Source organism: Amblyomma maculatum, chromosome 9 (assembly GCF_055883805.1).
Source record: "Amblyomma maculatum isolate TAMU_Amacu chromosome 9, ASM5588380v1, whole genome shotgun sequence".
In the NCBI taxonomy this organism is placed as follows: domain Eukaryota; kingdom Metazoa; phylum Arthropoda; class Arachnida; order Ixodida; family Ixodidae; genus Amblyomma; species Amblyomma maculatum.
The window spans coordinates 28,152,238-28,178,328 of record NC_139352.1 but is presented as its reverse complement, the minus strand read 5'-3'; the positions used below and the strand labels follow the sequence as shown (position 1 = coordinate 28,178,328).

Genomic DNA, 26,091 nt, shown 5'->3' with positions numbered 1-26,091 from the left:
CGAATGTTGACTATAAAATTTACATGAAAGTATTAGGGCGACGACTCCAACGTGTAATTACTTCTCTTGTAGGCCCACATCAGACATGCGGTATAAAAGGAAGGACCATTTTTACTAACATACACGCAGCAAGGAGTGTTCTCGAATGTTGTGACGCAATGCATGACCACGTAGCCATGATGCAATTAGACCTCCACAAAGCATTTGACAAAGTGGTACATGAAATTTTGTTCTCCGTTTTAGAGTATGTCAATGCTGGTTCTGTGATCACAAATGGCGTGAAAATGGTTTACGAGTGCTGTTCAGCGAGACTGGTCGTGAACAAGCATTTAACCGATCGTATACCTGTCCAGTCGTCAGTAAGGCAGGGCTGTCCTCTGTCTCCCCTTTTGTTTGCGCTTTATCTGGAGCCTTTCTGTTTAAGATTGCTTACAAGGCCAAACATACGCGGTTATAGATTTTTTCAAACTGAAGTTCGGGTTTTGGCATACGCGGACGATATTGCGGTTTTTTGTACAGACCATGAGAGCGTGCAAGAAGTTGTAAAAGAAGCCACTGCTTTTTGCACTGCAAGTGGAAGTGAAATTAGTTGGGCAAAGTGTTTAGGATTTTGGCACGGAAACTGGCAATACGCGCCTGAACTGTTCTCCAGTATGCAATGGACAATAACGCCAGGCAATTACCTTGGTGTGCCACTAAAGCATTACCGTGAAAGTAAGGAATGTTGGGCCGGTGAAGTTGAGCAAGTGAAAACCCAAACAAACAAATGGGGAGGACATAACTTTTCTATGTTCGCAAGAGCTACCGTTTGCAATATGTTCCTAGTTGCAAAAATTTTTTACATGCTGCAAGTGTTATCTATGTCAAGAATCTCGGTTCAAAAACTGCATAGGGTATTTGCCACGTTTGTGTGGGCTTCAACATGGGAGCGTACCAGTCGATGCAATCTGTTTCATACGGTGCATAATGGTGGACTGGGATTGTCACATTTATACTTAAAGCAGATTGTAACCAGGTTCTTTTTTTTGCGCGAACAAAGCGATGTTTTTCTTAGAACGGTAATCCAAGTGCGATTGCGTGATTCACTGCCGGAATATGTAGTTTCGACTATGTCTACAAAGACAATGGCTCTAAGTGCTTTTCTTCGCGAAGTTGTCGCGTCCTTTCAAATAGTGAAGGCGAGATTTTCAAATGAGTATATGTGTACTGTTACGCGAAAACGGCTGTACAAAGATTTATTGGAAACCTTTTTACCTGTGCCTCTTTATCGTGCTGTATATGCTTTGGGTCCGGAGCGGGACGTGTTAAAGAGAGTGAAAAGAATGCCCATCAGATCGTCCGCTAAATCTTTCTTTTTTCAATTGCATACCGGCACTCTTCCGGTGAAGCCATGGCTGGAAAGCAAAGGCCTTTTCGTGCCTTGGTCTGCTGACTGCTTAATTTGCAAAAAGCTGGAAACCATAGAGCATATTTTCCTTGATTGTCACGATGCGGTTTTTTTGTGGGACGTGCTACAGCGCACTATTAAAAAGGGCTTACCAATAACGCCGTTTGGCATACGCTACCTTCCATGCGCCCAGCCAGGAGAAGTGCCCAGTGATTTATTGATGGTCTTGTGTATGCACAGCATATGGAGAACGCGGATGGATGTTCGCCACGAGCATGTTGTCGTATACCCAGCCCGTCAGTACTTTGTTGAAAGTGTAATGTACTCGCGTGATGTTTTCGGAGGGCAATCTGAACCCCCGGAATGGCTGCCAGTCTTGGACAAGCTCATGTCACCTAATCCATTCTATCACAAGAAACCTGTAAGAAAGTGACTTGTGTTTTTAACTCCATGCGACTTTTCATCCGTTCTTTGTAGTTGCCAAGTCGGTAATAAAGAAAAAAAAAAAAAAGAAAGAAATAGCTCAGTTGGGAGAGCGTTAGACTGAAGATCTAAAGGTCCCTGGTTCGATCCCGGGTTTCGGCACTTGCTTAGTTTTGTTTTCGCATAACAGCCTGAGCAATGATCGTATAGATGCGGATACATGGCTACACCGTGCCGAAATAGCTCAGTTGGGAGAGCGTTAGACTGAAGATCTAAAGGTCCCTGGTTCGATCCCGGGTTTCGGCACTTGCTTAGTTTTGTTTTCGCATAAGAGCGTGAGCAAGGATAGTATCAAAGCGAATCCATGGCTACGCCATGCCGAAATAGCTCAGTTGGGAGAGCGTTAGACTGAAGATCTAAAGGTCCCTGGTTCGATCCCGGGTTTCGGCACTTGCTTAGTTTTGTTTTCGCATAAGAGCGTGAGCAATGTTCGTATCGATGCGGATACATGGCTACACCGTGCCGAAATAGCTCAGTTGGGAGAGCGTTAGACTGAAGATCTAAAGGTCCCTGGTTCGATCCCGGGTTTCGGCACTTGCTTAGTTTTGTTTTCGCATAAGAGCGTGAGCAATGATCGTATCGATGCGGATACATGGCTATACCGTGTCGAAATAGCTCAGTTGGGAGAGCGTTAGACTGAAGATCTAAAGGTCCCTGGTTCGATCCCGGGTTTCGGCACTTGCCTAGTTATGTTTTCGCATAAGAGCGTGAGCAATGATCGTATCGACGCGGATACATGGCTATACCGTGCCGAAATAGCTCAGTTGGGAGAGCGTTAGACTGAAGATCTAAAGGTCCCTGGTTCAATCCCGGGTTTCGGCACTTGCTTAGTTTTGTTTTCGCATAACAGCCTGAGCAATGATCGTATCGATGAGGATACATGGCTATACCGTGTCGAAATAGCTCAGTTGGGAGATTCTACTTCCGGATACCGTAGTGAACGGTGGCAGAATCATGTGCTCCAGCGGAGCGGCGATAGCGGCCATTTCCAGCCGCGGAAACAGGCTTGAGGACATGGATGATAGCGAATATCAGATTATTCTGCCAACTTTGCCCACCGGAAGCGTTGTTTTTAACACGCTTTTTTTGCACGGCGATGTGCGAGTCAGGCCATACAGGGTCGAGGATTTCCGCGACGCCCTTGCCAACGCTGGTGCGCTCCCCGACGTTGTGGCGTTGGGGGCGTATCAGATCAACCATGTTTGGGCGGTCACGTTAAGCAGCACAGAAGCAACGAAGAAACTGGCGGCTTTCAAGGAGCTCGAAGTTAAGGGACGCCGTTGCCTCATTATCGATCCCGAGGACCAACAGGTGAAGCTGCGACTTCACTGGATGTTGTACGGTGTGGCAGACGACGACATCCGGACGGCTTTTGCGGCTTTTGGGAAGGTGACCGAGGTGACCCGGGAGAGGTGGAGAGTTCAAGGCGTCAGGGAGAAGGGGTCCACCACGAGGACTGTGCTCCTGAAATTGAAACCCGGGATTAAGGTCGATGACTTACCTCACCAGCTGCGAGTGGCCGGAGAGCTGGCCCTTGTCGTGGTGCCTGGGCGAGCGATGCAGTGCCTGCGCTGCCGTGGTACCGGTCACGTTCGACGAGAATGTAAGGTGCCGCGTTGTCCAAAGTGTAGACGCTACGGTCATGACGAGGCAGCCTGTGTGCTTTCGTACGCTTCGGCAGCGGGACATGGAACTGCGGAACGGTCGGCGGAGCTCACCATGGACGTGGTCGAGGCGGAGGAGGCGGCGAAGGGTGCCGGAGAGGTGCGAACGCAGACACGGGAGACGGATTCGTCGGTGGACTCGGCAGAAAGCGGCAATGCTGCGAGGGATGTGGGGAGAGCGGACTCTGCACCTCAGCTCCCTAGCAATGAGGAAGGCCCGTCACTTGAGCCTTCAAACGGCATGGAACAGGATAATGGGGAGGAGCACTCGGACACCAGCGGTGTTCGTAAGCCAGGCGTCCCAGCCCCAGCCAAGCGATCCCACACACAGTCCGAACCCGAAGGTAACCAGGCGTCAGCCCCCAGCGTCGACGAGCCACCAGCAAAAACGGGGCAATCCCGGCGGTCCACGCTACGTCCGCGGCCAAACATTTCATCAGAGAGACGGGTAGCGGATAAAGTGCCCCCGCTGCCGGGTCAGCAGCTCGCACCGGACGGGGATGGATCAAACGACGGCGTCTAGCAACGCGCTAGACGGGAAAGGTAAGCACCATGCTTTCGGTCTCTTCACCCTTGATGAAAATGGCGCCCGAAACCACCTTAAGAGTAGCCACGTTAAATGTCAGGGGATTGGCAGGCAAAAAGAAGCAGAGCCAGATGCATCGGCTCTTAATTGACCACGATATTGACGTGCTTGCCGTGCAAGAAACTAAGGTTGACGGGGAGGAAGAGACCGGGAGCATGGTGCGACGTTTCACGGCTAGATTTTACGCCATTGTTAGCCACGCAGTTGGGACATCGGCCGGGTGTGTATTGTTTGTCAAAAAGCTGCCTGGTCTGGTTGTAAAGGGCTACTCCTCATGCTCTTCTGGACGGTGTGTAGTGGCTGATTGTGTATACAGCGGTGTTGAGTGGCGCATTATTTGTGTGTACGCTCCTAACTGTGTGGAGGAAAGAACAGTGTTTTTCGAGAATGTTATGCAGCAGTTAAGTACGGAAAGGCAGGTAGTATTGCTGGGCGATTTTAACTGTGTACTGAATGCTCGAGACAAAACCAGCACACGCGGATTCAGAGACAAGAGCACTGAAATGTTATGCCAGTTAACAAGCGAATGGAATATGGAGGATGTGGCTGATTGCTTGGAAGGACCGCGTGCCGTTCAGTACACGCACTTCCAAGGTTCTAGCCACGCGCGTCTGGACAGAATTTACGCGTCGCTGGATTTGATTCCTTCATGCAATGAATACCGAGTTGTGCCTATGACATTCACGGATCACTGTTTGGTGCAATGCTTATTCGGCACCAAAAAACGAAGCAATGCATTTAGCTGGGAGTTATGGAAATTTAACAATAAATTGCTTAATGATGATGCCTTTAGACGCGTGGTATTGAATGAATTGATTAAAGTGAGGCCAGGGTCTTTGCTCGAAATCTGGAAACAGTGGGAGTTGTGCAAGGAACAGATTAAAATTAAAGCCATTGACAGATCAAGTTGCCTGGTGTACGAGAAGAAAATTACAGAAACCCAGCTTAAGGCTTTGCTTGCAAAACTACACGAACAGGAATGTAAGGCACCCGGCAGATGGATAGAGGATATTCGAAAAATAAAAGAACAGATTAACTTGATAGAAGAAGACAGATACCAAGGAGCGTTAGTGCGTGCAAGAGCGGAAAAATTGGCCATGGATGAGACGCCGACAAAAAGATCGTTGGGAATAGAAAAAGCAAATGCAAGGCGAAATCACGTGGCAGAGGTAGATTGGGCAGGACGCACCGAAACCGATAACGAAGGAATCGCGAAAGCTTTCCGGGAGTATTATGAAGATCTGTTTTCTTCCCGAGAGGTTTATTTGGACCGTTTTAAAGAATCCTTTCTTGACGTGATGCCAAAAATTGACGAGGAACAAAAAGAAAGACTGGAGCGGCCAATAAGCGAAAAAGAAGTGCAGCAGGCAATAGAAAATTTAAACCCAGGGAAATCACCCGGGCCTGATGGCCTGAGTGCGGCTTTTTATAAAGCGTTCAAGGAACAGCTATCTCCTTTGTTGTGTGCCTTATTTAATGAAGCGTATGAACTGAAGGCACTGCCTGCGTCTTTCGGATCGTCGCACACAGTACTTATTCCGAAAACTGACCAACCAGATAAGCTTAGGCAGTTGTCGTCTTACAGGCCCATTGCTCTGACAAACGTTGATTACAAGATTTATATGAAGGTGCTTGCTGGCAGACTACAAACGGTTATATGCGAACTAGTGGGCCCTCACCAAACGTGCGGTATCAAAGGGCGATCTATCTTTCAGAACATTCACAAAGCGAGAAGTGTGCTCGAATGCTGCGATGCAACTCATGCATGTGTTGCGTTACTGCAGTTGGACTTGGAGAAAGCTTTTGATTGTGTGGCGCATACTATTCTGTTCAGTATATTAGACTATGTTAATGTCGGCTCTGTTATTCGAGAGGGAGTGGCTTTGGCGTACCGTAACTGCACTACGAGATTAATTGTCAATAAGTCACTGGGGGCCCCCATCAACGTACGACGTTCAGTGCGCCAAGGTTGCCCCCTCAGCCCTCTTTTGTTCGGCATTTATATTGAAAGTTTGTGTTTAAGCATCCTACAAAACAATGACATTGATGGTTTTCGACTGCAGGAGTCAGAAGTCAAATTGCTGGCTTATGCAGATGACGTTGCGGTATTTTGTGTGAATAAAGAGAGTATAAAGAGGACAGTGGATGTGGTAAAACATTTTAGCAAAGTCACAGGGAGTAAAGTTAACTGGGGTAAGTGCCTGGGATTTTGGCACGGAGAATGGCAGCTGACCCCCGACACTTTCGCTAATGTATCGTGGGTTACAACGCCTGCAAAGTACTTGGGTGTGCCCTTGAAATTTTACAAGGAAAGCGAGCCATACTGGCTAGAGCAGGTCAAAGAAACCCGTGAAAAAGCGGAGAAATGGAAAAGCGCTCAATTATCAATATTTGCAAGAGCCGCAGTTTGCAACCTGTTTTTAATTAGTAAGTTATGGTATGTTATGCAAGTGTTGCATTGCTCCCGTGTAAATGTGCAAAAATTGCATCGAGTTTTTGCGGTGTTTGTTTGGGCCTCGAGTTGGGAGAGGTGCAGTCGGACAAATTTGTTCCGGCAGGTGAAGCATGGGGGGCTTGGTCTGGGTCATTTGTTTGTGCGACAGATTGTCAACAGGTTTATGTTTTTTAGGGATGCCAGCGATCCATTCCTGCGCACAGTGTGTCAACAAAGACTTGGTCGAGCTTTGCCTGATTTAGTAGTTTATACTCAAAGTATGTCGGGTTCTCTTTTTGGATTCTTTAGGGAAATTGTTTTGAGCGCAAAATTCTTAAGCGCACGGTTTTCGAAAGAGTATTTAAGTAATGTTAACAGGAGAACATTATACAAGGATGTTTGTGAAGTGGTCTTCCCGGTGCCCTTGTACCGAGCTTTATACTATGGAGGCACAGGAAGTAATGTATTAAAACGCGTAAAGAAAATGCAAGTTGCTCCGGGAGCTAAAACGTTTTTCTTTATGCTACATACCGGTACTTTGAGTGTAAAATCATTTATGGAGGAAAAGGGTATGTTCCTACCGTGGGGGGCCCAATGTCTCATCTGCAAACAGCCAGAGACAATAGATCACGTGTTTTTGCATTGCTGGGAGGGGGTATATTTGTGGGATGTTCTGCAAAGGACAATAAAAAAACAGTTGCCACTTGATTCCCATGGCATTAGGTATTTACCATTGGATAACCACGATGATATGCCGTTAGACCAGGTTATGTTAATGTGCCTCCACAGTATATGGCGCGCACGAATGGCTGGTTATCACTGCGATCCAGATGCACGGCCAGCCCGCATGTATTTCCGTGAAAGTGTGCAGCGATGGCTCGACGTGCTTAAATTGCAACCATGTGCTCCTGAGTGGCTGTCAAAGCTGGAACCTTTGACGGTGCTCAAGGAATTTTAACATGACAATGCCTGCCCCTCAGTGGGTGTTAGGCAACGCTAACTACCTTAGTGTACATATATTATTCCTTTGTTCATGATGTATTGAGTTCCAATGCGGTGTATTTGTGTCAAAGCCAGGCAATAAAGAAAAAAAAAAAATAGCTCAGTTGGGAGAGCGTTAGACTGAAGATCTAAAGGTCCCTGGTTCAAACCAGGGTTTCGGCACTTATTTTGTTTTCGCATAAGAGCGTGAGCAATGATCGTATCGATGCGGATACATGGCTACACCGTGCCGAAATAGCTCAGTTGGGAGAGCGTTAGACTGAAGATCTAAAGGTCCCTGGTTCGATCCCGGGTTTCGGCACTTGCCTAGTTTTGTTTTCGCATAAGAGCGTGAGCAATGATCGTATCGATGCGGATACATGGCTATACCGTGCCGAAATAGCTCAGTTGGGAGAGCGTTAGACTGAAGATCTAAAGGTCCCTGGTTCAAACCAGGGTTTCGGCACTTATTTTGTTTTCGCATAAGAGCGTGAGCAATGATCGTATCGATGCGGATACATGGCTATACCGTGCCGAAATAGCTCAGTTGGGAGAGCGTTAGACTGAAGATCTAAAGGTCCCTGGTTCAAACCAGGGTTTCGGCACTTATTTTGTTTTCGCATAAGAGCGTGAGCAATGATCGTATCGATGCGGATACATGGCTACACCGTGCCGAAATAGCTCAGTTGGGAGAGCGTTAGACTGAAGATCTAAAGGTCCCTGGTTCGATCCCGGGTTTCGGCACTTGCCTAGTTTTGTTTTCGCATAAGAGCGTGAGCAATGATCGTATCGATGCGGATACATGGCTATACCGTGCCGAAATAGCTCAGTTGGGAGAGCGTTAGACTGAAGATCTAAAGGTCCCTGGTTCAAACCAGGGTTTCGGCACTTATTTTGTTTTCGCATAAGAGCGTGAGCAATGATCGTATCGATGCGGATACATGGCTATACCGTGCCGAAATAGCTCAGTTGGGAGAGCGTTAGACTGAAGATCTAAAGGTCCCTGGTTCAAACCAGGGTTTCGGCACTTATTTTGTTTTCGCATAAGAGCGTGAGCAATGATCGTATCGATGCGGATACATGGCTACACCGTGCCGAAATAGCTCAGTTGGGAGAGCGTTAGACTGAAGATCTAAAGGTCCCTGGTTCGATCCCGGGTTTCGGCACTTGCCTAGTTTTGTTTTCGCATAAGAGCGTGAGCAATGATCGTATCGATGCGGATACATGGCTATACCGTGCCGAAATAGCTCAGTTGGGAGAGCGTTAGACTGAAGATCTAAAGGTCCCTGGTTCAAACCAGGGTTTCGGCACTTATTTTGTTTTCGCATAAGAGCGTGAGCAATGATCGTATCGATGCGGATACATGGCTATACCGTGCCGAAATAGCTCAGTTGGGAGAGCGTTAGACTGAAGATCTAAAGGTCCCTGGTTCAAACCAGGGTTTCGGCACTTATTTTGTTTTCGCATAAGAGCGTGAGCAATGATCGTATCGATGCGGATACATGGCTATACCGTGCCGAAATAGCTCAGTTGGGAGAGCGTTAGACTGAAGATCTAAAGGTCCCTGGTTCGATCCCGGGTTTCGGCACTTGCTCAGTTTTGTTTTCGCATAAGAGCCTGAGCAATGATCGTATCGATGCGGATACATGGCTACACCGTGCCGAAATAGCTCAGTTGGGAGAGCGTTAGACTGAAGATCTAAAGGTCCCTGGTTCAAACCAGGGTTTCGGCACTTATTTTGTTTTCGCATAAGAGCGTGAGCAATGATCGTATCGATGCGGATACATGGCTATACCGTGCCGAAATAGCTCAGTTGCTGATCGAAGAGGAGCGTTATCGGGGCGCGCTGGTGCGAGCTAGAACAAATGCACTAAAAGCGGGCGAAGTACCTACGAAGCGGGCTTTAGGTTTGGAAAAAACGAACGGCCAACGAAACCACGTATGCGAGATAGAGCGGAACGGCGTTGTGGTGTCAGATAACGACGGCATTGGGCGAGAGTTCTTTGAGCATTATCAGGCGTTATTCGCCTTTCATGAAGCTGACTTGGACGGTTTCAAAAAGAGGTTTCTGGGTCAGATGCCTCGACTGGCCGACGAGGTAAAAGAAGTTTTGGAGCGGCCAATAACCGAAAGAGAAGTGTGCCGAGCAATTGAAAACTTGAACGACGGAAAGTCGCCTGGGCCCGATGGCTTGAGTGCCGCGTTCTACAAGTTTTTCAAAGATAAGTTGTCTGCAGTGCTTACAGCTGTATTCAATGAGGCATACCAACTGAAAGAATTACCACCGTCATATAGTACATCACATACTGTTCTCATACCAAAAACTGACGATACAGAAAGACTTCGCCTTGTAACGAGTTACAGGCCCATCTCTTTAACCAATGTTGACTATAAAATATTCATGAAAGTCTTAGCAGCTAGGTTCCAGACAGTGATTAAGGACATAGTAGGGTGCCACCAGACATGTGGAATCAAGGGAAGGTCTATAGTAAGTAACATACACAAGATGCGGTGCGTGCTTGAGTGCTGTGATGTCATGCAATCTGGCGTCGCGGTTTTGCAGCTCGACCTAGAGAAGGCCTTTGACTGTGTATCACATGTTATCCTGTTCGCCATTCTTGACCATATTAATGTCGGTTCGGTTATCAGAGAGGGTGTGGTCATGGCGTACAGGAGTTGCTCAACGCGGCTTATTGTAAACAAGTCACTGGGGGCCCCCATTGCCATGCAGCGTGCGGTACGCCAAGGCTGCCCCATCAGCCCACTTTTATTTTGTCTGTACATCGAATCACTATGCTTGACTATTATTAAAAATGATTCTGTTCATGGTTTTCGACTCCAAGCTGCCGAAGTGAAGCTCTTAGCATATGCCGACGACGTCGCAGTGTGTTGTATTGATAGAGAAAGTATTATAGCAGTGGTCGAAGAGGTATAATGTTTTCGGGACATCACAGGGAGTTTGATCAATTGGGAAAAATGCCTGGGATTTTGGCATGGAGAATGGGCGGCAACCCCAGACACGTTTGCAGGCGTAACGTGGGTGAAGACCCCAGTGAAGTACCTGGGTGTCCCTCTGCAATTCTACGAAAGCAATGATGACCTCTGGAGAAGCCAGGCGCATGAAATACGTGAGAAAGCAGACAAATGGAAGGGGGTTCCTCTCTCGTTTTTTGCCAAGGCAACTGTGTGTAATCTTTTTTTTATAAGCAAATTATGGTATCTAATGCAGGTTTTGCATTGCTCGCGGCTAAATGTGCAAAAGCTGCACAGAGTGTTTGCCACCTTTATTTGGGCATCGCAGTGGGAAAGGTGCAGCCGAACAAATTTGTTCAGAAAGGTGGAGGACGGCGGTCTTGGTCTGGCGCACCTCTTTGTGTGACAGCTTATTAACAGGTTTCTGTTTTTCCGGGACACAAAAGACTCTTTCTTACGAACGGTGTGCCAAATGAGATTAAGACGGGCGTTGCCAAACTTTGTGAGCGGCACGAATGAAATGCCAGGGCCAATTAAGGGCTTTTTCAAGGAGGTGGTGATGAGCGTATGTTCCTTGACAGTACGATTTTCCAACGATTATTTGTCTGCGGTGAAAAGGAAAACACTTTACAAAGATGTGTGCGACAGCATACTTCCTGTACCGATGTACAGAGCCATGCACAGTGGAGCGCCGGGCCAGAATGTGTTAAAACGGGTGAAGAAAATGCAGGTGACACCAGGCATGAAGTCCTTTTTTTTTTAAACTTCATACTGAAACACTTCCAGTCAAAACATTCCTTGAACAACGAGGTTTTTTCTTGCCATGGGGAACTAACTGTCTAATCTGCAAGATACCCGAAACTATAGATCATGTCTTTCTTCACTGCTGGGAAGGAGTGTATTTCTGGGATGTGCTGCAGAGAACAGTGAAAAAGGATTTCCCTCTAGATCAACACGGGATCAGATATTTGGCGATAGATAACGAAGATGGTTTTCCTTTCGATCTCGTAATGTTGGCTGGCCTCCACTCTGTATGGCGCTCCCGCATGGCCGGCTTCTATTGTGATCCTGATGCGAGGCCTGCACGGTTGTATTTTCGGGAGAGCATTTCCCGCTTCGTTGAGGTGCAGAAGACACTTGAGTGTGTGCCGCAGTGGCTGCCAAGGCTGGAAGCCTTGGCAGGCCTAAGGGAATTTTAAGTGACAATGTCAGTACAAAACTGACAGCGTTTTCTTTTTGTTCCACGTCTTGCCTGTGTTTGTATATAGTGTATTGTGATTTACTGAATTGGTTGTCGGAGCCCGGCAATAAAGAAAAAAAAAGAAATAGCTCAGTTGGGAGAGCGTTAGACTGAAGATCTAAAGGTCCCTGGTTCGATCCCGGGTTTCGGCACTTGCTTAATTTTGTTTTCGCATAAGAGCGTGAGCAAGGATAGTATCAAAGCGAATCCATGGCTACACCGTGCCGAAATAGCTCAGTTGGGAGCATTCTACTTCCGGCCACCGAGCGTGACGGTCGCAGAATCATGAGCTCCAGCGGAGCGGCGACAGCGGCCCTTGCCGGCCGCGGAAACAGGAATCTTGACACGGATGATAGGGACTATGAGTTGATTTTGCCGACGCTGCCTACAGGACGTGTTGTTTTAAACACCGTGTTTTTGCACGGCGACGTGCGCAATAGGCCGTACAAAGTGGAAGATTTTCGCGATGCCCTCGCCAACGTTGGTGCGCTCCCCGATGTTGTGGCGTTGGGGGCGTACCAGATTAACCACGTTTGGGCTGTCACGCTCAGCAGCGCTGAAGCGACGAAGAAGCTGGCTGCGTTGGAACAAGTAGAAGTAAAGGGACGTCGCTGCATCATCATCGACCCAGAGGACCAGCAGGTGAAGCTGCGGCTGCACTGGATGTTGCACGGTGTGGCCGACGACGACATTCGGACGGCCTTTGCTGCTTTCGGTAACGTAACCGAGGTGACCCGGGAGCGGTGGCGCGTCCAAGGCGTCAAAGAGAAGGGGTCAAGAACGAGAACAGTTCTCCTGAAACTGAAACCCGGTATTAAGACCGATGACCTACCTCACCAGCTGCGAGTCGCCGGTGAGTTGGCCCTTGTTGTGGTGCCTGGGCGGCCTATGCAGTGCCTGCGCTGCCGTGGTAGCGGTCACGTTAGACGTGAATGCAAGGTGCCCCGGTGTTCGAAATGCAGGCGTTACGGCCACGTCGACAGTGAATGTGTCCGTACATATGCGGTGGCCACGGGGCTCGCACCGAGGGAGGAGATAGCTGAACACCAGATGGACGTATCAGAGGCGGAGGAAGCGGAGGAAGCGGCGAAAGGAGTCGAGGAAGTAGGCAAGCCGGAAGCGGCGACTGTCTCTTCTGGGACTTCTAGCAGAAACACAAACGTGTCAAGTGAGGCAGAGAGGCAACCTGAAGAAAAAGACTCGGCAGCGGCCTGGGCTGATACTGAGGAGAAGGAAGATAGCTTTTTGGCAGCTACGGAACCCGCGATGATGGCCTCGACGAGCAGCGAGGAGCAACAGCAACAGTGCAATGCTCGTGCGGGCAATGTCTCGGCCAAACGGCCTCACGCCCAGATTGGGGGTGGAGAGGACAAAACAACAGCGTCAAGCGTTGAGGAGCCGCCTACGAAAACGGTCCAGTCCCGTCGGTCCTCTCTCAGACCGAAGCCGAACTTTTTGGGGGACAAGCGGGCCAGCGATAAGCCACCGCCGCTGCAAGACCATGCAGCCGCACCGGAGGGCTGTGGCGGAAACAAAGGCGTCTAGCCGGGTGCTAGACGCGAAAGGTGAGCGCAAATGCTCTCGGCCTCTTCACTCTATATTAAAATGGATCCAACCCCTGCTCTGACATTCGGGACGCTTAATGTTAGAGGGTTAGCAACGAAGGTAAAGCAGAGCCAGGTGTTGCGCCTTATAACGGACAGAGACATCGATGTGCTAGCCGTTCAAGAGACCAAAGTCGAGGGAGAGGAAGAGACCGGGAGCATGGTGCAGCGCTTCACGTCGAAGTATTATGCCGTTGTGAGCCATGCAGTCGGAACTTCTGCCGGGTGCGTCCTTCTTGTAAAAAAGTTGCCTGGACTTAACGTGCAGACTTATGCTTCCGGAGAGACAGGGCGATACGTGATTTGTGATTTCGGTTTTGAGAATATAGAATGGCGGGTTATCTGTGTTTATGCACCTAATGAATTGGAGGATAGGTGTTCCTTTTTTGAGAGCCTGAAATATTACTGCACTAGTGAGAAACAGATAGTGCTCATGGGCGATTTCAATTGTGTTCTGGCGGCTCGCGATAAAAGCAGCACCCGAGCCTTCAGGGACAGAAGTACAGACTTATTGTCACGACTGATAGATGAATATGCATTAGATGATGTGGCGGAGTGTTTAGACGGTGAACGTAGTGTGCAATACACCCACTTTCAAGGTATTAGTCATGCTCGCCTCGACAGGATTTACATGTCACTGGACTTAATACCAAAGTGTCAAAAATACCGAGTTTTACCAGTGGCCTTTTCAGATCACTGTGCAGTGATATGCACTCTAGGCAAAAGGAAGCGAGCCAGTGGATTTTCATGGGAGCTGTGGAAATTAAATAGTAAACTGCTAAAAGACCAAATTTTCACTGAGTATGTGACGGAAAAAATTACCAAAATAGTAAATGAGTGTCAAAACGAAATCGGGCTCCAGTGGGTACTAGCCAAAGAAGAATTTAAGATGAAGGCCATTGAGCGGTCTACTTTGCTAGAACACCAGGAAAGATTACAGGAAAAACAGCTGAGAGGTATACTTGAAAAATTGTTGGCGCAGGAATGTAAAACGCCCGGCATAGGTAAGGAAGATATTAAGAAAGCAAAGCAAAAGCTTGAACTTATCGAGGAAGACTGATATCGAGGGGCGATATTGAGGGCGAGAGCGGAAGAATTGGTTGCAGGGGAGACGCCCACTAAGCGGGCTTTCGGAATGGAAAAAGCGCACGCTCGACGCAACGAAATTCAGGAGATCGAAGGAGCGGGTGGGGTAGTGACCGATAGCGATCGCATCCATCATGCTTTCTTTGATTACTATCAGGCGTTGTTCGCACAACATGAAGTTGACGTGCACAGATTTAAAGGCGAGTTTCTCGGCGCTATGCCTAGGCTCGATGAATCCCGAAAGGAAAGCTTGGAGAGGCGAATTAGTGAAAAAGAAGTTGAACGAGCAATAGAGAACTTGAACCCGGGAAAGTCTCCTGGCCCAGATGGGTTAAGTGCAGCTTTTTACAAAGCGTTTAAAACGGAATTAACCCCACTTTTGACTTTGCTGTTTAATGATGCCTATGATAGTAAGGAGTTGCCCCCGTCTTACGGTGCGGCCCATACCGTCCTCATCCCTAAAACAGATGATCCTATAAAACTCAGACAGGTTACTGCATATAGGCCGATCTCACTAACGAACGTCGATTATAAAATATTCATGAAAGTGTTGGCGGCGAGGCTTCAGAGCGTTATTAAAGAAATTGTTGGCCCTCATCAAACATGTGGCATAAAGAACAGGTCTATTGCTTACAATATTCATAAGGCAAGGTGTGTGCTGGAGTGTAGCGACGTCACTGGGGTACCTGTGGCAATTCTCCAGCTAGATCTTGAAAAAGCGTTTGACTGTGTTGTTCATGAGATTTTGTTTTCTATCTTAGATCATATCAATATAGGTTCTATTATCACTGAGGGTGTGGCCATGGCGTACCGACACGGCACTACAAAGTTAATTGTTAATAAATCGTTGGGGGCCCCCATTAACGTGGAACGTTCGGTGCGTCAGGGTTGCCCCCTCAGTCCACTCTTGTTTTGTATGTATGTTGAAACTTTGTGCTTGCACATAATGCAGAATAATGCTGTTCATGGTTTTCGGCTGCATGAAGCGGAAGTGAAAGTCCTAGCATATGCAGATGATGTAGCAATTTTCTGTGTCACAAAGGATAGCATTAGCAGTGCGGTAGAAGGTGTTAAAAGATTTAGTTTGGTCACGGGAAGCAAGGTGAACTGGGGAAAGTGCGTGGGGTTCTGGCACGGAGAATGGCCGGATACTCCTCACACTTTCGCTAATGTGACCTGGTGTACGACCCCTGTAAAGTACCTTGGAGTCCCGTTGGAATTTTACAGAGATACTGAACAGTATTGGAAGGGGCAGGCACAAGAGACACAAGAAAAAGCAGAAAAGTGGAAAGGTACTCATTTATCCGTGTTTGCAAGAACCACTGTGTGTAACCTGTTTTTTATTAGTAAACTGTGGTATGTGTTGCAAGTGCTCCACTGCTCGCGAATTAACATACAAAAGGTACATCGAATTTTTGCGGTTTTTGTATGGGCCTCTAGCTGGGAAAGGTGCATGCGGACAAACTTGTTCAGACGGGTCAAAGACGGAGGCCTAGGGCTGGGACACTTATTTGCGAGGCAACTGGTAAACAGATTTTTGTTTTTCCGTTATGTTGAAGATCCTTTCCTGCGCACAGTGTGCCAAGTAAGGCTAGGGCGAGCCTTGCCAGAGTATGTAGTTGCAACAAAATGCATGACAGGAGGCATTTTTGGTTATTTCCGAGAGATAGTAACCAGCGTCAGATTGTTAACTACTCGGTTTTCAAAGGAATATTTGAGCAGCGTAACAAGGAAAACGTTGTACAGAGATGTGTGCGATGTTATCTTTCCGGTGCCCTTGTACAGGGCCTTGTACTGTGGAGGCCCCGGCGGTAATGTGTTGCAAAGGGTTAAAAAAATGAATGTATCGCCGGAAGTCAAGAGTTTTTTCTTTAAAGTGCACACTGGAACTTTACCCGTCAAATCGTTTTTGGAGGAAAAAGAGATGTTTCTACCGTGGGGACCAAACTGCCTAATCTGCAAGCAACCGGAGACCATAGACCATGTTTTTTTGTACTGTTGGGAAGGGGTTTATTTTTGGGACGTGCTACAGAGGACCATGAAGAAACAGCTCCCGTTGCATTCACACGGAATTAGGTACTTGCCAACAAAAAATGAGGGTGGGATCCCGTTCGATTTAGTCATGCTGGTGGGCCTCCACAGTATATGGCGCTCTCGTATGGCCGGGTACTACTGTGACCCCGAAGCGCGTCCAGCGCGTAAATATTTTCGAGAGAGCATCTGCAAGTTTGTAGAAATACAGAAGATACGGAATCCTGTCCCTGAGTGGCTCTCAAGGCTAGAGCCTTTGACAACACTCAGAGAATTTTAATGTGACAAAGCCTGGTCCTCTCTTGGGGATTTCGCCTCTTGTATAACTGTGTACATATTATTGTATTTGTGTCTTTGTTTTGTGAGGACCGGCAATAAAGAAAAAAAAATAGCTCAGTTGGGAGAGCGTTAGACTGAAGATCTAAAGGTCCCTGGTTCGATCCCGGGTTTCGGCACTTGCTTAGTTTTGTTTTCGCATAAGAGCGTGAGCAAGGATGGTATCAAAGCGAATCCATGGCTACACCGTGCCGAAATAGCTCAGTTGGGAGAGCGTTAGACTGAAGATCTAAAGGTCCCTGGTTCGATCCCGGGTTTCGGCACTTGCTTAGTCTTGTTTTCGCATAAGAGCGTGAGCAAGGATGGTATCAAAGCGAATCCATGGCTACACCGTGCCGAAATAGCTCAGTTGGGAGAGCGTTAGACTGAAGATCTAAAGGTCCCTGGTTCGATCCCGGGTTTCGGCACTTGCTTAGTTTTGTTTTCGCATAACAGCCTGAGCAATGATCGTATAGATGCGGATACATGGCTACACCGTGCCGAAATAGCTCAGTTGGGAGAGCGTTAGACTGAAGATCTAAAGGTCCCTGATTCGATCCCGGGTTTCGGCACTTGCTTAGTTTTGTTTTCGCATAAGAGCGTGAGCAAGGATGGTATCAAAGCGAATCCGTGGCTACACCGTGCCGAAATAGCTCAGTCAATCATGCTGGCGCTCCAGAATGGCGGGCTATCACTGCGACAGGGATGCTCGACCCGCTAGAATATACTTTCGAGAAAGTGTGAATTGGTTTATTGCCATACAGAAAGTGGCTGCTGAACCTCCCGAATGGCTCTCAAGGGTAGAGCCTTTGCTGTCGTTGCGGGAGTTTTAATGTACTGAGACGAAGCCAGCCTGACATTGGCTGGTGATGACCTTCCAATATGTACTTTGTTTTGTGTTATTCGTTTTGTGTTCTTGTGAAATGGTATGAACCAAAGCCAGGAAATAAAGAAAAAAAAAAGCCGAAATAGCTCAGTTGGGAGAGCGTTAGACTGAAGATCTAAAGGTCCCTGGTTCGATCCCGGGTTTCGGCACTTGCTTAGGTTTGTTTTCGCATAAGAGCGTGAGCAAGGATAGCATCAAAGCGAATCCATTGCTACACCGTGCCGAAATAGCTATAAAGAAAAAAGAAATAGCTGAGTTGGGAGAGCGTTAGACTGAAGATCTAAAGGTCCCTGGTTCGATCCCGGGTTTCGGCACTTGCTTAGGTTTGTTTTCGCATAAGAGCGTGAGCAAGGATAGTATCAAAGCGAATCCATGGATACACCGTGCCGAAATAGCTCAGTTGGGAGAGCGTTAGACTGAAGATCTAAAGGTCCCTGGTTCGATCCCGGGTTTCGGCACTTGCTTAGTTTTGTTTTCGCATAAGAGCGTGAGCAAGGATAGCATCAAAGCGAATCCATTGCTACACCGTGCCGAAATAGCTATAAAGAAAAAAGAAATAGCTGAGTTGGGAGAGCGTTAGACTGAAGATCTAAAGGTCCCTGGTTCGATCCCGGGTTTCGGCACTTGCTTAGGTTTGTTTTCGCATAAGAGCGTGAGCAAGGATAGTATCAAAGCGAATCCATGGCTACACCGTGCCGAAATTGCTCAGTTGGGAGAGCGTTAGACTGAAGATCTAAAGGTCCCTGGTTCGATCCCGGGTTTCGGCACTTGCTTAGTTTTGTTTTCGCATAAGAGCGTGAGCAAGGATAGTATCAAAGCGAATCCATGGCTACACCGTGCCGAAATAGCTCAGTTGGGAGAGCGTTAGACTGAAGATCTAAAGGTCCCTGGTTCGATCACGGGTTTCGGCACTTGCTTAGGTTTGTTTTCGCATAAGAGCGTGAGCAAGGATAGTATCAAAGCGAATCCATGGCTACACCGTGCCGAAATAGCTCAGTTGGGAGAGCGTTAGACTGAAGATCTAAAGGTCCCTGGTTCGATCCCGGGTTTCGGCACTTGCTTAGGTTTGTTTTCGCATAAGAGCGTGAGCAAGGATAGTATCAAAGCGAATCCATGGCTACACCGTGCCGAAATAGCGCAGTTGGGAGAGCGTTAGACTGAAGATCTAAAGGTCCCTGGTTCGATCCCGGGTTTCGGCACTTGCTTAGGTTTGTTTTCGCATAAGAGCGTGAGCAAGGATAGTATCAAAGCGAATCCATGGCTACACCGTGCCGAAATAGCTCAGTTGGGAGAGCGTTAGACTGAAGATCTAAAGGTCCCTGGTTCGATCCCGGGTTTCGGCACTTGCTTAGGTTTGTTTTCGCATAGGAGCGTGAGCAAGGATAGCATCAAAGCGAATCCATTGCTACACCGTGCCGAAATAGCTATAAAGAAAAAAGAAATAGCTGAGTTGGGAGAGCGTTAGACTGAAGATCTAAAGGTCCCTGGTTCGATCCCGGGTTTCGGCACTTGCTTAGGTTTGTTTTCGCATAAGAGCGTGAGCAAGGATGGTATCAAAGCGAATCCATGGCTACACCGTGCCGAAATAGCTCAGTTGGGAGAGCGTTAGACTGAAGATCTAAAGGTCCCTGGTTCGATCCCGGGTTTCGGCACTTGCTTAGGTTTGTTTTCGCATAAGAGCGTGAGCAAGGATGGTATCAAAGCGAATCCATGGCTACACCGTGCCGAAATAGCTCAGTTGGGAGAGCGTTAGACTGAAGATCTAAAGGTCCCTGGTTCGATCCCGGGTTTCGGCACTTGCTTAGGTTTGTTTTCGCATAAGAGCGTGAGCAAGGATAGTATCAAAGCGAATCCATGGCTACACCGTGCCGAAATAGCTCAGTTGGGAGAGCGTTAGACTGAAGATCTAAAGGTCCCTGGTTCGATCCCGGGTTTCGGCACTTGCTTAGGTTTGTTTTCGCATAAGAGCGTGAGCAAGGATGGTATCAAAGCGAATCCGTGGCTACACCGTGCCGAAATAGCTCAGTTGGGCTTCTGACTCCTGCAGTCGAAAACCATCAATGTCATTGTTTTGTAGAATGCTTAAACACAATGTTTTAATATAAATGCCGAACAAAAGAGGGCTGAGGGGGCAACCTTGGCGCACCGAACGTCGTACGTTTATGGGGGCCCCCAGTGACTTATTGACAATTAATCTCGTAGTGCAGTTACGGTACGCCAAGGCCACTCCCTCTCGAATAACAGAGCCGACATTAACATAGTCTAATATACTGAACATAATAGTATGTGCCACACAATCAAAAGCTTTCTCCAAGTCCAACTGCAGTAACGCAACACATGCATGAGTTGCATCGCAGCATTCGATCACACTTCTCGCTTTGTGAATGTTCTGGAAGATATATCACCCTTTGATACCGTACGTTTGGTGAGGGCCCACTAGTTCGCATATAACTGTTTGTAGTCTGCCAGGAAGCACCTTCATATAAATCTTGTAATGAACGTTTGTCAGAGCAATGGGCCTGTAAGACGACAACTGCCTAAGCTTACCTGGTTGGTCAGTTTTCGGAATAAGTACTGTGTGCGACGATCCGCAAGACGCAGGCAGTGCCTTCAGTTCATACGCTTCATTAAATAAGGCACACAACAAAGGAGATAGCTGTTCCTTGAACGCTTTAATAAAAGCCGCACTCAGGCCATCGGGCCCGGGTGATTTCCCTGGGTTTAAATTTTCTATTGCCTGCTGCACTTCTTTTTCGCTTATTGGCCGCTCCAGTCTTTCTTTTTGTTCGTCATAAATTTTTGGCATCGCGCCAAGAAAGGATTCTTTAAAACGGTCCAAATGAACCTCTCGGGACGAAAATAGCTCTTCATAATACTCCCGGAAAGCTTTCGCGATTCCTTGTAAATTGGTTCACAGGAAGGGAAAGGCGCAGTAACTGTCACACTTGCTCTGTGGACACCCGAACCGCGCCGTAAGGGAAGGGAGGAAGGTGGGAATGAAAGTGGAAAGAGAGAAAGAGGAGCCGTAGTGGAGGGCTACGGAGTAATTTCGACCACCTGGGGATCTTTAACGTGCGCTGACATCGCACAGCACACGGACGCCACTTCGTTTCGCCTCCATCGAAACGCAGCCGCCGTGGTCGGGTTCGAACCCGGGAACTCCGGCACAGTAGTCGGGCGTCTTACCACTGCACGTTATCGGTTTCTGTGCGTCCTGCCCAATCTACCTCTGCCACGTGATTTCGACTTGCATCTAAAGGTCCCTGATTCGATCCCGGGTTTCGGCACTTGCTTAGTTTTGTTTTCGCATAAGAGCGTGAGCAAGGATGGTATCAAAGCGAATCCATGCTACACCGTGCCGAAATAGCTCAGTTGGGAGAGTGTTAGACTGAAGATCTAAAGGTCACTCTTTAGGTCCCGGGTTTCGGCACTTGATTACTTTGTTTTCGTATAAGAGCGTTTCTTTTATCTATCCTGTAAACCTATTTCATCCGCAGCTGATGTCTGCTGTACTAGCGCCTCCTAGTCATCTGGGTCGGCTTCTGTTTGCTTGCGTAGTGCGGCGTTCGAGGAAGCGGCAAATGAAAGGCGCCGCACGGACGCCTGGATCGGAAGCTCGGTGGAGTCAGCTTCGTATATGGGCGCGCGCGCGCGTGTGTGTGTGTGTGTGTGTGTGTGTGTGTGTGTGTGTGTGTGTGTGTGTGTGTGTGTGTGTGTGCACAACTTTTATTTCCACGAGAATGGAGGTCTCCTACTCCCCGCCCCTGGAACGCAGGCTTAGGGAACGGGGGCCGGGACCTCCGGGATTAGAAGCAGGCAAAGAGGTCTTGGTTCCTTGCGACGTCCTGCGCCAGGCCGATGGCTTGCTTCTGAAGAGTTGAGTCCTCGCTCGGCAGAAGGGGCTCCAAGGCTTCTCTACTAAGTATTTTTCTCTTATCCCCTGGTGATCTAGCACATTCTCAAATTTCGTGGTCGAGGGTCCCTTTCTTCCCACAATGCGCACATTTATCGTCCTGTCTCTCGTCTTTCTGGACGTGATAGGCCCAGATCGGGTTGATGTAATTACTGGCCTGTAGACGCCGGGTGGATGTAATTACTGGCCTGTAGACGCCGCCATGCGGTCGCCTCTGTTGCTTAGACGTTTATCCGGTGGTGGTGGTGGTGAAAACGTTTAATAAAATATAGAGCTACATGAAGGTTGCTCTGGGGTCAGGCTTAGTGCCCTTATCCTCACAAACACTAGGTGGAGTCCCTAGTACGGGACCACAGTGGCTTCCGCTGCCGCCATTGCTCGTTTTCGTTTGACCAAGGCCTTTTGGGCTTTCAGGTCGGAGCAGGCGAGTAGGGTCGCCTCCCAGTCCTCCCGGGTGGTGTTTTTGTTAGGTGCAAAGGCAGGGTTGGAAGGGCACGCCCACACCTTGTGGAAAAGGTCCGAGGACATTTCCCCGCAGTGCGGGGAAAGGGAGTCGAGTACAGGATTCTGCTTGTTACAAAGGCAGCCAGCCGTAGAGCATCTTTGCTTCTCAGTCCCCCTTTTTTGTTTGAGACTCTGCGGACCATTCGTCCCACCTGGTCTCCCACCTTTTTTAGCTTGTCGAGCGTGGTCGTCGCTAGCTTACGCTGGTGAATGAAAAGGCCCAGTACTCTAATTTCCTCTCTTTCGGGTATTGGTTCTGATCCAAGTCGCACTTCTATCTTGTCTGTGCATTTTTTGGAGGGACAAATATGGACGAAAATTCGGATTTTTTTGTTGAGCACTGAAGGCCGCATTTTTTCGCGTACTCATTCACAGCGGTGGCTGCCTCTTGCAAGCTGGCCTCCATTTCTCCTAGAAACCCCCGCCTGGTCCATATGGAAATGTCCTCCGCGTACAGCGCGTACTGCACATCCGAGACTTTGTCCAGGTGGACCGGGAGATTTTTCATTACCACGTTGAAAAGCAGCGGGGATAGCACCGCTCCCTGTGGTGTACCTTTCGTGCATAATAGAAAGGGACCGTGGTCTGCGTTCTGGATCCTCACGTAGGCCTGTCTGTCTGAGAGGAAGCGTTTTATATGCTCTAACGCATTCTTTCCACACCCCGTCTCCGAAAGGTGTGTCAGGATGGCCTCGTGCGTCACATTATCGAAGGCTCCCTTCAGATCTAGGGCCAGCACTCTCTTATCCCCGTTCGGATGTTCTATCGGATTCAATATTTCTCTGCTAAGCTGTAGCAGGACGTCCTGAGCCGATTTATTTGACCTGAAGCCATACACCGAGTCGGCTAAGACTCGCTTATTTTCAAGACACTCGGAAAGCCTGTCTCTGACCATTATTTCCATCAATTTGCTCACGCACGACGTGAGAGAAATTGGCCTGAGGTTGTCCGTGTATATGGTTTTGCCTGCCTTTGGGATAAAAGTTATGAGTGCCGTCTTCCATTCGGTGGGAAGAGGAACTTGACCCGTGCAGGTCGAATTGAAGTGTTCTAGAAAAAATTGGTATCTGGTAGGTTTGCTAGGAGTTTTACCGTGATCCCATCCCTCCCTGGCGCGGTCCCGCGTTTCATTCTCGCTAGGGCTGCCTTGCGCTTGTATAGTTTCAAAGATTTATCTAGCTCATCATTTTCGTCTCCACTGTACCTGTAAGCTTCTCCCCTTGGGTCTTGGATCGTGATTAAGTACTGGTCTCGGAGCTTCAGCGCTAGCTGGGCCGTATTTCCTTGAAATGCGTGTATTGCTCTCTGCAGGTGTTTTTGTGACTCGGTGCGCGTCTGGGTTGGATCTATGAGAGCTCGGAAGAGACGCCATGTGTTTTTGCCAGAGGCAGCTTCCGCGTGTCACCTCTCTACCCAGTTGGCGTCCGTGCGTTGCGCAGCGTATTCTGCCACCTCTGTTGTTATCGTCGCGATTCGGGTTTTTAGCTTGCGGTTATGTTTCTGCCTGCGCCATCTTTTAACCATGCTGCGTCTGGCTTCCCAGAGGTGGAGGAGGTGGGTGTCCACATCCGTCACCGCCTCAGAGAACTTTACCCGCGTTTCCGTCGGACCGAGAAGGGTCAGCAGCTTTTTGGTCCAGGATTGGTATCCCTGCTCCTGGATAGAACTAACATTATATTCTTTTCTAAATTTTGCCCAGTTCGGCATCCTAGTCTGCCCCGTTGGTCTGGTAAGGGGTTTAGTGCGGATCGTTATGTTGATGAGACTGTGGTCACTACCGAATGTTTCCTCCGTATTCGTCCACTCCACTCGCCTCGCGTTTTTTGAAAAAGTTAAGTCCGGACAAGTGTCCCTCCGCGCCGAGTTCCCAATTCGCGTGGGGTACGCCGGGTCGGTGTGTATGGTTAGGCCTAATGTGGACGCTGCCTCCGCTAGCTTCCGTCCTCGTATGTCCTCTTGGTTGTAGCCCCATGAGAGGCTCTGCGCATTGAAATCTCATAACACTAGTAACGGATCTCGTCCCGCTTCCCTGATAGTCCTACCCAGGAGTGTGGCGAAGGTTACATTTTTGCTTTAGGCGGGCAGTATACGTTCAGGATGTGGAGCGGCGGATCATCCTTTTTATGGGCAGGAGAGTCACCATCACGAATGAAAAGCTGGCTTGTAATTCCAGATCTATCAGATTTGCTGTGAAATTTTTGTGCACAAAGATGCATGTTAGGGGGTCGAGTTGGAACGTTTTGTAGTTTGTAAGACTCGCGTTCCCGCCTGGCTCCTGTACGGCCAGCACTGCCGGAATATGCTCGTACGTGGAAGGGAGCATCCTAAGGTCCGCTCTCTCAGTCTTTGATTTAAAGCCTCGACTATTCCACTGTGTTAAAATTATAGGACTCTCCTTAGTTCGTCCCGCCATGTTGTGCCTGAAGATTGCTATTCTGGAGAGGGAGCTGCTGCAGCTTCTCACCCTCACTGATCACTCTACGCATCTTGTGAGTTATGGGATTCGTGGGTCTCCTTGTGTTAGCATACTTGCGAATCATCTTCGCTTTCGCTATCTGTCGTGATACTACGGAGGGAATGGATTCCTGTATCTTCCTCATCATAGCTTCTAGTTTGTTTTCCATGCTAGGCTCTGCGTCGCTTTCCATCGCCTCCTCTTGCTGAGGCGGCTAAGATTTAGCTAGTGCAGTTACTAGTTTGCTGGTTAGCAGCTCAATTTGAGCTTTTAAGGCTACTATCTGTTTTGTTAATTCAATATATGCCAAATTTGGTGTAGGTGGAGAGGTAGTATTGGGAGGAGGAGGGGAGAACCCACTCACCTGCTGCTTCCCGTTCTTGACCATGCTGGCCCAGTTCCTCTCTTGATTGTTTTGTTTAGAATCCATGTTAATCGAAGGGGGCGGGAGATTCTCGTTCCCTCTTTTCTTTTTCTTATTACTGGATTGTTGCTGCTCGTTCCTTCGGAATTTCGCAGTGCAATCTTTAGAGTTCGTGGCGTGTTCGCCGCCACATACCACACATTTTGGATTGCACTCGTAAGGGGTCCGCACACCCTCCACAAACACAGCTTGCGTTCCGCAGAGTCCGCAGTATTCTTGCCTCGGTGTCGGGCAGGCGTCTGCCCTATGTCCCACCGTGCCACGCAGGTTACACGCTGGTATGGTGCGACGGTAAGTGGCTACCGGTATAACTTGCGCGTTGTACACAGCTCTGGGCTTGTACTTCCATTCGAAGGTGACCCTTGCTTTGTTCGAAGTGCCGAACTTTCGGATCTCCAGGATTTTGCTCTCTCTGCGAAAGCTTCTCACCTTCCCTCGCAGGGATTCGGTGGTCTCCGGATTGGCCACAGTGATGACTCCGTGTACCACGTTGTCCTCACTTTGCTTTACGTGTCCACACAGATAGAGGTCTTGCCCTTGCGTTCGGATTGCAAAGTCGCCGACCAGTCTGTCTGCCGCATGGATGCTCGACGTGTCCACAACGATCAGGTTTTCGTATGGCGACACTGTGAAGTAAAAATTGTTTGCTTCGGCCTCCCCGACTCGCTGTCGCAGGGCTAGGCCCAACTCGCCGCGTTGCAAGTTCAAGTTTGTGACCGTTAGTGGTTAGATGATTAGCACCACGTCGTCTGGTCTGAATCTGCACAGAAACGTGGGCTTCCATGCAAGTCTGACTTGCGCTGGGCCTCCGGTTGGGCGCTCACCGGGTTCCGAGTCGGGTTGCGCGTGGCGGCCTCCGTGTGCTGACGTGGCCTTCCTTTGTGCGCTGGCTTGGAGTTTCTGGGCTCGCTTTTCAAAAGCTCGGATCACATTTTCACTGCAGGCTTTCTCTCGACTGGTCTGCGGCAAGGTTGTCCATGTCATGCCTTCCGGGTCGTAGCAGCGTTGCTGGTTGGCGTTTGCCATGTTCGCCGGGAGCGGCCTTCCCGCGGCGGGGCGCCGGCGTTCAGCCGATAGGCTGAGCCACGGCTCCACAACGGATGGGAGCAAAAGTGCTCCAAAAAG

The 26,091-nt window shown here is 48.7% G+C and overlaps 1 protein-coding gene and 31 non-coding genes across 32 annotated transcripts; all 32 read left to right on the top strand.

Moving 5' to 3' along the window:
* Nucleotides 1–2,043: 2,043 nt before the first annotated feature.
* TRNAF-GAA (transfer RNA phenylalanine (anticodon GAA)) lies at nt 2,044–2,116 on the top strand. Its single transcript has one exon. It is a non-coding gene; the product is annotated as a tRNA-Phe (tRNA).
* Nucleotides 2,117–2,187: 71 nt separating this feature from the next.
* On the top strand, nt 2,188–2,260 carry TRNAF-GAA (transfer RNA phenylalanine (anticodon GAA)). The gene has a single exon. It is a non-coding gene; the product is annotated as a tRNA-Phe (tRNA).
* A 71-nt stretch (nt 2,261–2,331) lies between these two features.
* TRNAF-GAA (transfer RNA phenylalanine (anticodon GAA)) lies at nt 2,332–2,404 on the top strand. Its single transcript has one exon. It is a non-coding gene; the product is annotated as a tRNA-Phe (tRNA).
* Nucleotides 2,405–2,475: 71 nt separating this feature from the next.
* On the top strand, nt 2,476–2,548 carry TRNAF-GAA (transfer RNA phenylalanine (anticodon GAA)). Its single transcript has one exon. It is a non-coding gene; the product is annotated as a tRNA-Phe (tRNA).
* A 71-nt stretch (nt 2,549–2,619) lies between these two features.
* TRNAF-GAA (transfer RNA phenylalanine (anticodon GAA)) lies at nt 2,620–2,692 on the top strand. The gene has a single exon. It is a non-coding gene; the product is annotated as a tRNA-Phe (tRNA).
* Nucleotides 2,693–7,626: 4,934 nt separating this feature from the next.
* On the top strand, nt 7,627–7,718 carry TRNAF-GAA (transfer RNA phenylalanine (anticodon GAA)). The gene has a single exon. It is a non-coding gene; the product is annotated as a tRNA-Phe (tRNA).
* A 66-nt stretch (nt 7,719–7,784) lies between these two features.
* On the top strand, nt 7,785–7,857 carry TRNAF-GAA (transfer RNA phenylalanine (anticodon GAA)). The gene has a single exon. It is a non-coding gene; the product is annotated as a tRNA-Phe (tRNA).
* Nucleotides 7,858–7,928: 71 nt separating this feature from the next.
* Nucleotides 7,929–8,001, top strand: TRNAF-GAA (transfer RNA phenylalanine (anticodon GAA)). The gene has a single exon. It is a non-coding gene; the product is annotated as a tRNA-Phe (tRNA).
* Nucleotides 8,002–8,067: 66 nt separating this feature from the next.
* On the top strand, nt 8,068–8,140 carry TRNAF-GAA (transfer RNA phenylalanine (anticodon GAA)). The gene has a single exon. It is a non-coding gene; the product is annotated as a tRNA-Phe (tRNA).
* A 66-nt stretch (nt 8,141–8,206) lies between these two features.
* TRNAF-GAA (transfer RNA phenylalanine (anticodon GAA)) lies at nt 8,207–8,279 on the top strand. The gene has a single exon. It is a non-coding gene; the product is annotated as a tRNA-Phe (tRNA).
* A 71-nt stretch (nt 8,280–8,350) lies between these two features.
* On the top strand, nt 8,351–8,423 carry TRNAF-GAA (transfer RNA phenylalanine (anticodon GAA)). Its single transcript has one exon. It is a non-coding gene; the product is annotated as a tRNA-Phe (tRNA).
* Nucleotides 8,424–8,489: 66 nt separating this feature from the next.
* Nucleotides 8,490–8,562, top strand: TRNAF-GAA (transfer RNA phenylalanine (anticodon GAA)). Its single transcript has one exon. It is a non-coding gene; the product is annotated as a tRNA-Phe (tRNA).
* Nucleotides 8,563–8,628: 66 nt separating this feature from the next.
* Nucleotides 8,629–8,701, top strand: TRNAF-GAA (transfer RNA phenylalanine (anticodon GAA)). Its single transcript has one exon. It is a non-coding gene; the product is annotated as a tRNA-Phe (tRNA).
* Nucleotides 8,702–8,772: 71 nt separating this feature from the next.
* TRNAF-GAA (transfer RNA phenylalanine (anticodon GAA)) lies at nt 8,773–8,845 on the top strand. The gene has a single exon. It is a non-coding gene; the product is annotated as a tRNA-Phe (tRNA).
* Nucleotides 8,846–8,911: 66 nt separating this feature from the next.
* TRNAF-GAA (transfer RNA phenylalanine (anticodon GAA)) lies at nt 8,912–8,984 on the top strand. The gene has a single exon. It is a non-coding gene; the product is annotated as a tRNA-Phe (tRNA).
* A 66-nt stretch (nt 8,985–9,050) lies between these two features.
* Nucleotides 9,051–9,123, top strand: TRNAF-GAA (transfer RNA phenylalanine (anticodon GAA)). The gene has a single exon. It is a non-coding gene; the product is annotated as a tRNA-Phe (tRNA).
* Nucleotides 9,124–9,194: 71 nt separating this feature from the next.
* TRNAF-GAA (transfer RNA phenylalanine (anticodon GAA)) lies at nt 9,195–9,267 on the top strand. The gene has a single exon. It is a non-coding gene; the product is annotated as a tRNA-Phe (tRNA).
* Nucleotides 9,268–13,353: 4,086 nt separating this feature from the next.
* LOC146178658 (uncharacterized) lies at nt 13,354–17,724 on the top strand. Its single transcript, XM_084580011.1, has 3 exons — nt 13,354–13,577; nt 15,786–16,604; nt 17,464–17,724. Exons 1-3 carry the CDS (start codon nt 13,354–13,356, stop codon nt 17,615–17,617), a joined length of 1,197 nt encoding a protein of 398 aa, XP_084436137.1. The 3' UTR covers nt 17,618–17,724.
* Nucleotides 16,837–16,924, top strand: TRNAF-GAA (transfer RNA phenylalanine (anticodon GAA)). Its single transcript has one exon. It is a non-coding gene; the product is annotated as a tRNA-Phe (tRNA).
* TRNAF-GAA (transfer RNA phenylalanine (anticodon GAA)) lies at nt 16,996–17,068 on the top strand. Its single transcript has one exon. It is a non-coding gene; the product is annotated as a tRNA-Phe (tRNA).
* Nucleotides 17,140–17,212, top strand: TRNAF-GAA (transfer RNA phenylalanine (anticodon GAA)). The gene has a single exon. It is a non-coding gene; the product is annotated as a tRNA-Phe (tRNA).
* TRNAF-GAA (transfer RNA phenylalanine (anticodon GAA)) lies at nt 17,284–17,356 on the top strand. The gene has a single exon. It is a non-coding gene; the product is annotated as a tRNA-Phe (tRNA).
* Nucleotides 17,725–17,746: 22 nt separating the features above from the next.
* Nucleotides 17,747–17,819, top strand: TRNAF-GAA (transfer RNA phenylalanine (anticodon GAA)). The gene has a single exon. It is a non-coding gene; the product is annotated as a tRNA-Phe (tRNA).
* A 236-nt stretch (nt 17,820–18,055) lies between these two features.
* On the top strand, nt 18,056–18,128 carry TRNAF-GAA (transfer RNA phenylalanine (anticodon GAA)). The gene has a single exon. It is a non-coding gene; the product is annotated as a tRNA-Phe (tRNA).
* Nucleotides 18,129–18,364: 236 nt separating this feature from the next.
* Nucleotides 18,365–18,437, top strand: TRNAF-GAA (transfer RNA phenylalanine (anticodon GAA)). Its single transcript has one exon. It is a non-coding gene; the product is annotated as a tRNA-Phe (tRNA).
* A 71-nt stretch (nt 18,438–18,508) lies between these two features.
* TRNAF-GAA (transfer RNA phenylalanine (anticodon GAA)) lies at nt 18,509–18,581 on the top strand. The gene has a single exon. It is a non-coding gene; the product is annotated as a tRNA-Phe (tRNA).
* A 71-nt stretch (nt 18,582–18,652) lies between these two features.
* On the top strand, nt 18,653–18,725 carry TRNAF-GAA (transfer RNA phenylalanine (anticodon GAA)). Its single transcript has one exon. It is a non-coding gene; the product is annotated as a tRNA-Phe (tRNA).
* A 71-nt stretch (nt 18,726–18,796) lies between these two features.
* On the top strand, nt 18,797–18,869 carry TRNAF-GAA (transfer RNA phenylalanine (anticodon GAA)). The gene has a single exon. It is a non-coding gene; the product is annotated as a tRNA-Phe (tRNA).
* A 71-nt stretch (nt 18,870–18,940) lies between these two features.
* TRNAF-GAA (transfer RNA phenylalanine (anticodon GAA)) lies at nt 18,941–19,013 on the top strand. Its single transcript has one exon. It is a non-coding gene; the product is annotated as a tRNA-Phe (tRNA).
* A 236-nt stretch (nt 19,014–19,249) lies between these two features.
* On the top strand, nt 19,250–19,322 carry TRNAF-GAA (transfer RNA phenylalanine (anticodon GAA)). Its single transcript has one exon. It is a non-coding gene; the product is annotated as a tRNA-Phe (tRNA).
* A 71-nt stretch (nt 19,323–19,393) lies between these two features.
* On the top strand, nt 19,394–19,466 carry TRNAF-GAA (transfer RNA phenylalanine (anticodon GAA)). Its single transcript has one exon. It is a non-coding gene; the product is annotated as a tRNA-Phe (tRNA).
* Nucleotides 19,467–19,537: 71 nt separating this feature from the next.
* On the top strand, nt 19,538–19,610 carry TRNAF-GAA (transfer RNA phenylalanine (anticodon GAA)). The gene has a single exon. It is a non-coding gene; the product is annotated as a tRNA-Phe (tRNA).
* The last annotated feature ends 6,481 nt before the right edge of the window (nt 19,611–26,091 follow it).

What these genes read in the sequence shown, in the direction of transcription:
- LOC146178658 (XM_084580011.1), top strand. Translation starts at nt 13,354, where the DNA reads ATGGATCCAACCCCTGCTCTGACATTCGGGACGCTTAATGTTAGAGGG. An exon ending in GCAGTCGGAACTTCTGCCGG is followed by an intron (nt 13,578 to 15,785) that starts GTGCGTCCTTCT and finishes GTTTTTTATTAG; the next exon opens with TAAACTGTGGTATGTGTTGC. An exon ending in TGGCGCTCTCGTATGGCCGG is followed by an intron (nt 16,605 to 17,463) that starts GTACTACTGTGA and finishes CTGGCGCTCCAG; the next exon opens with AATGGCGGGCTATCACTGCG.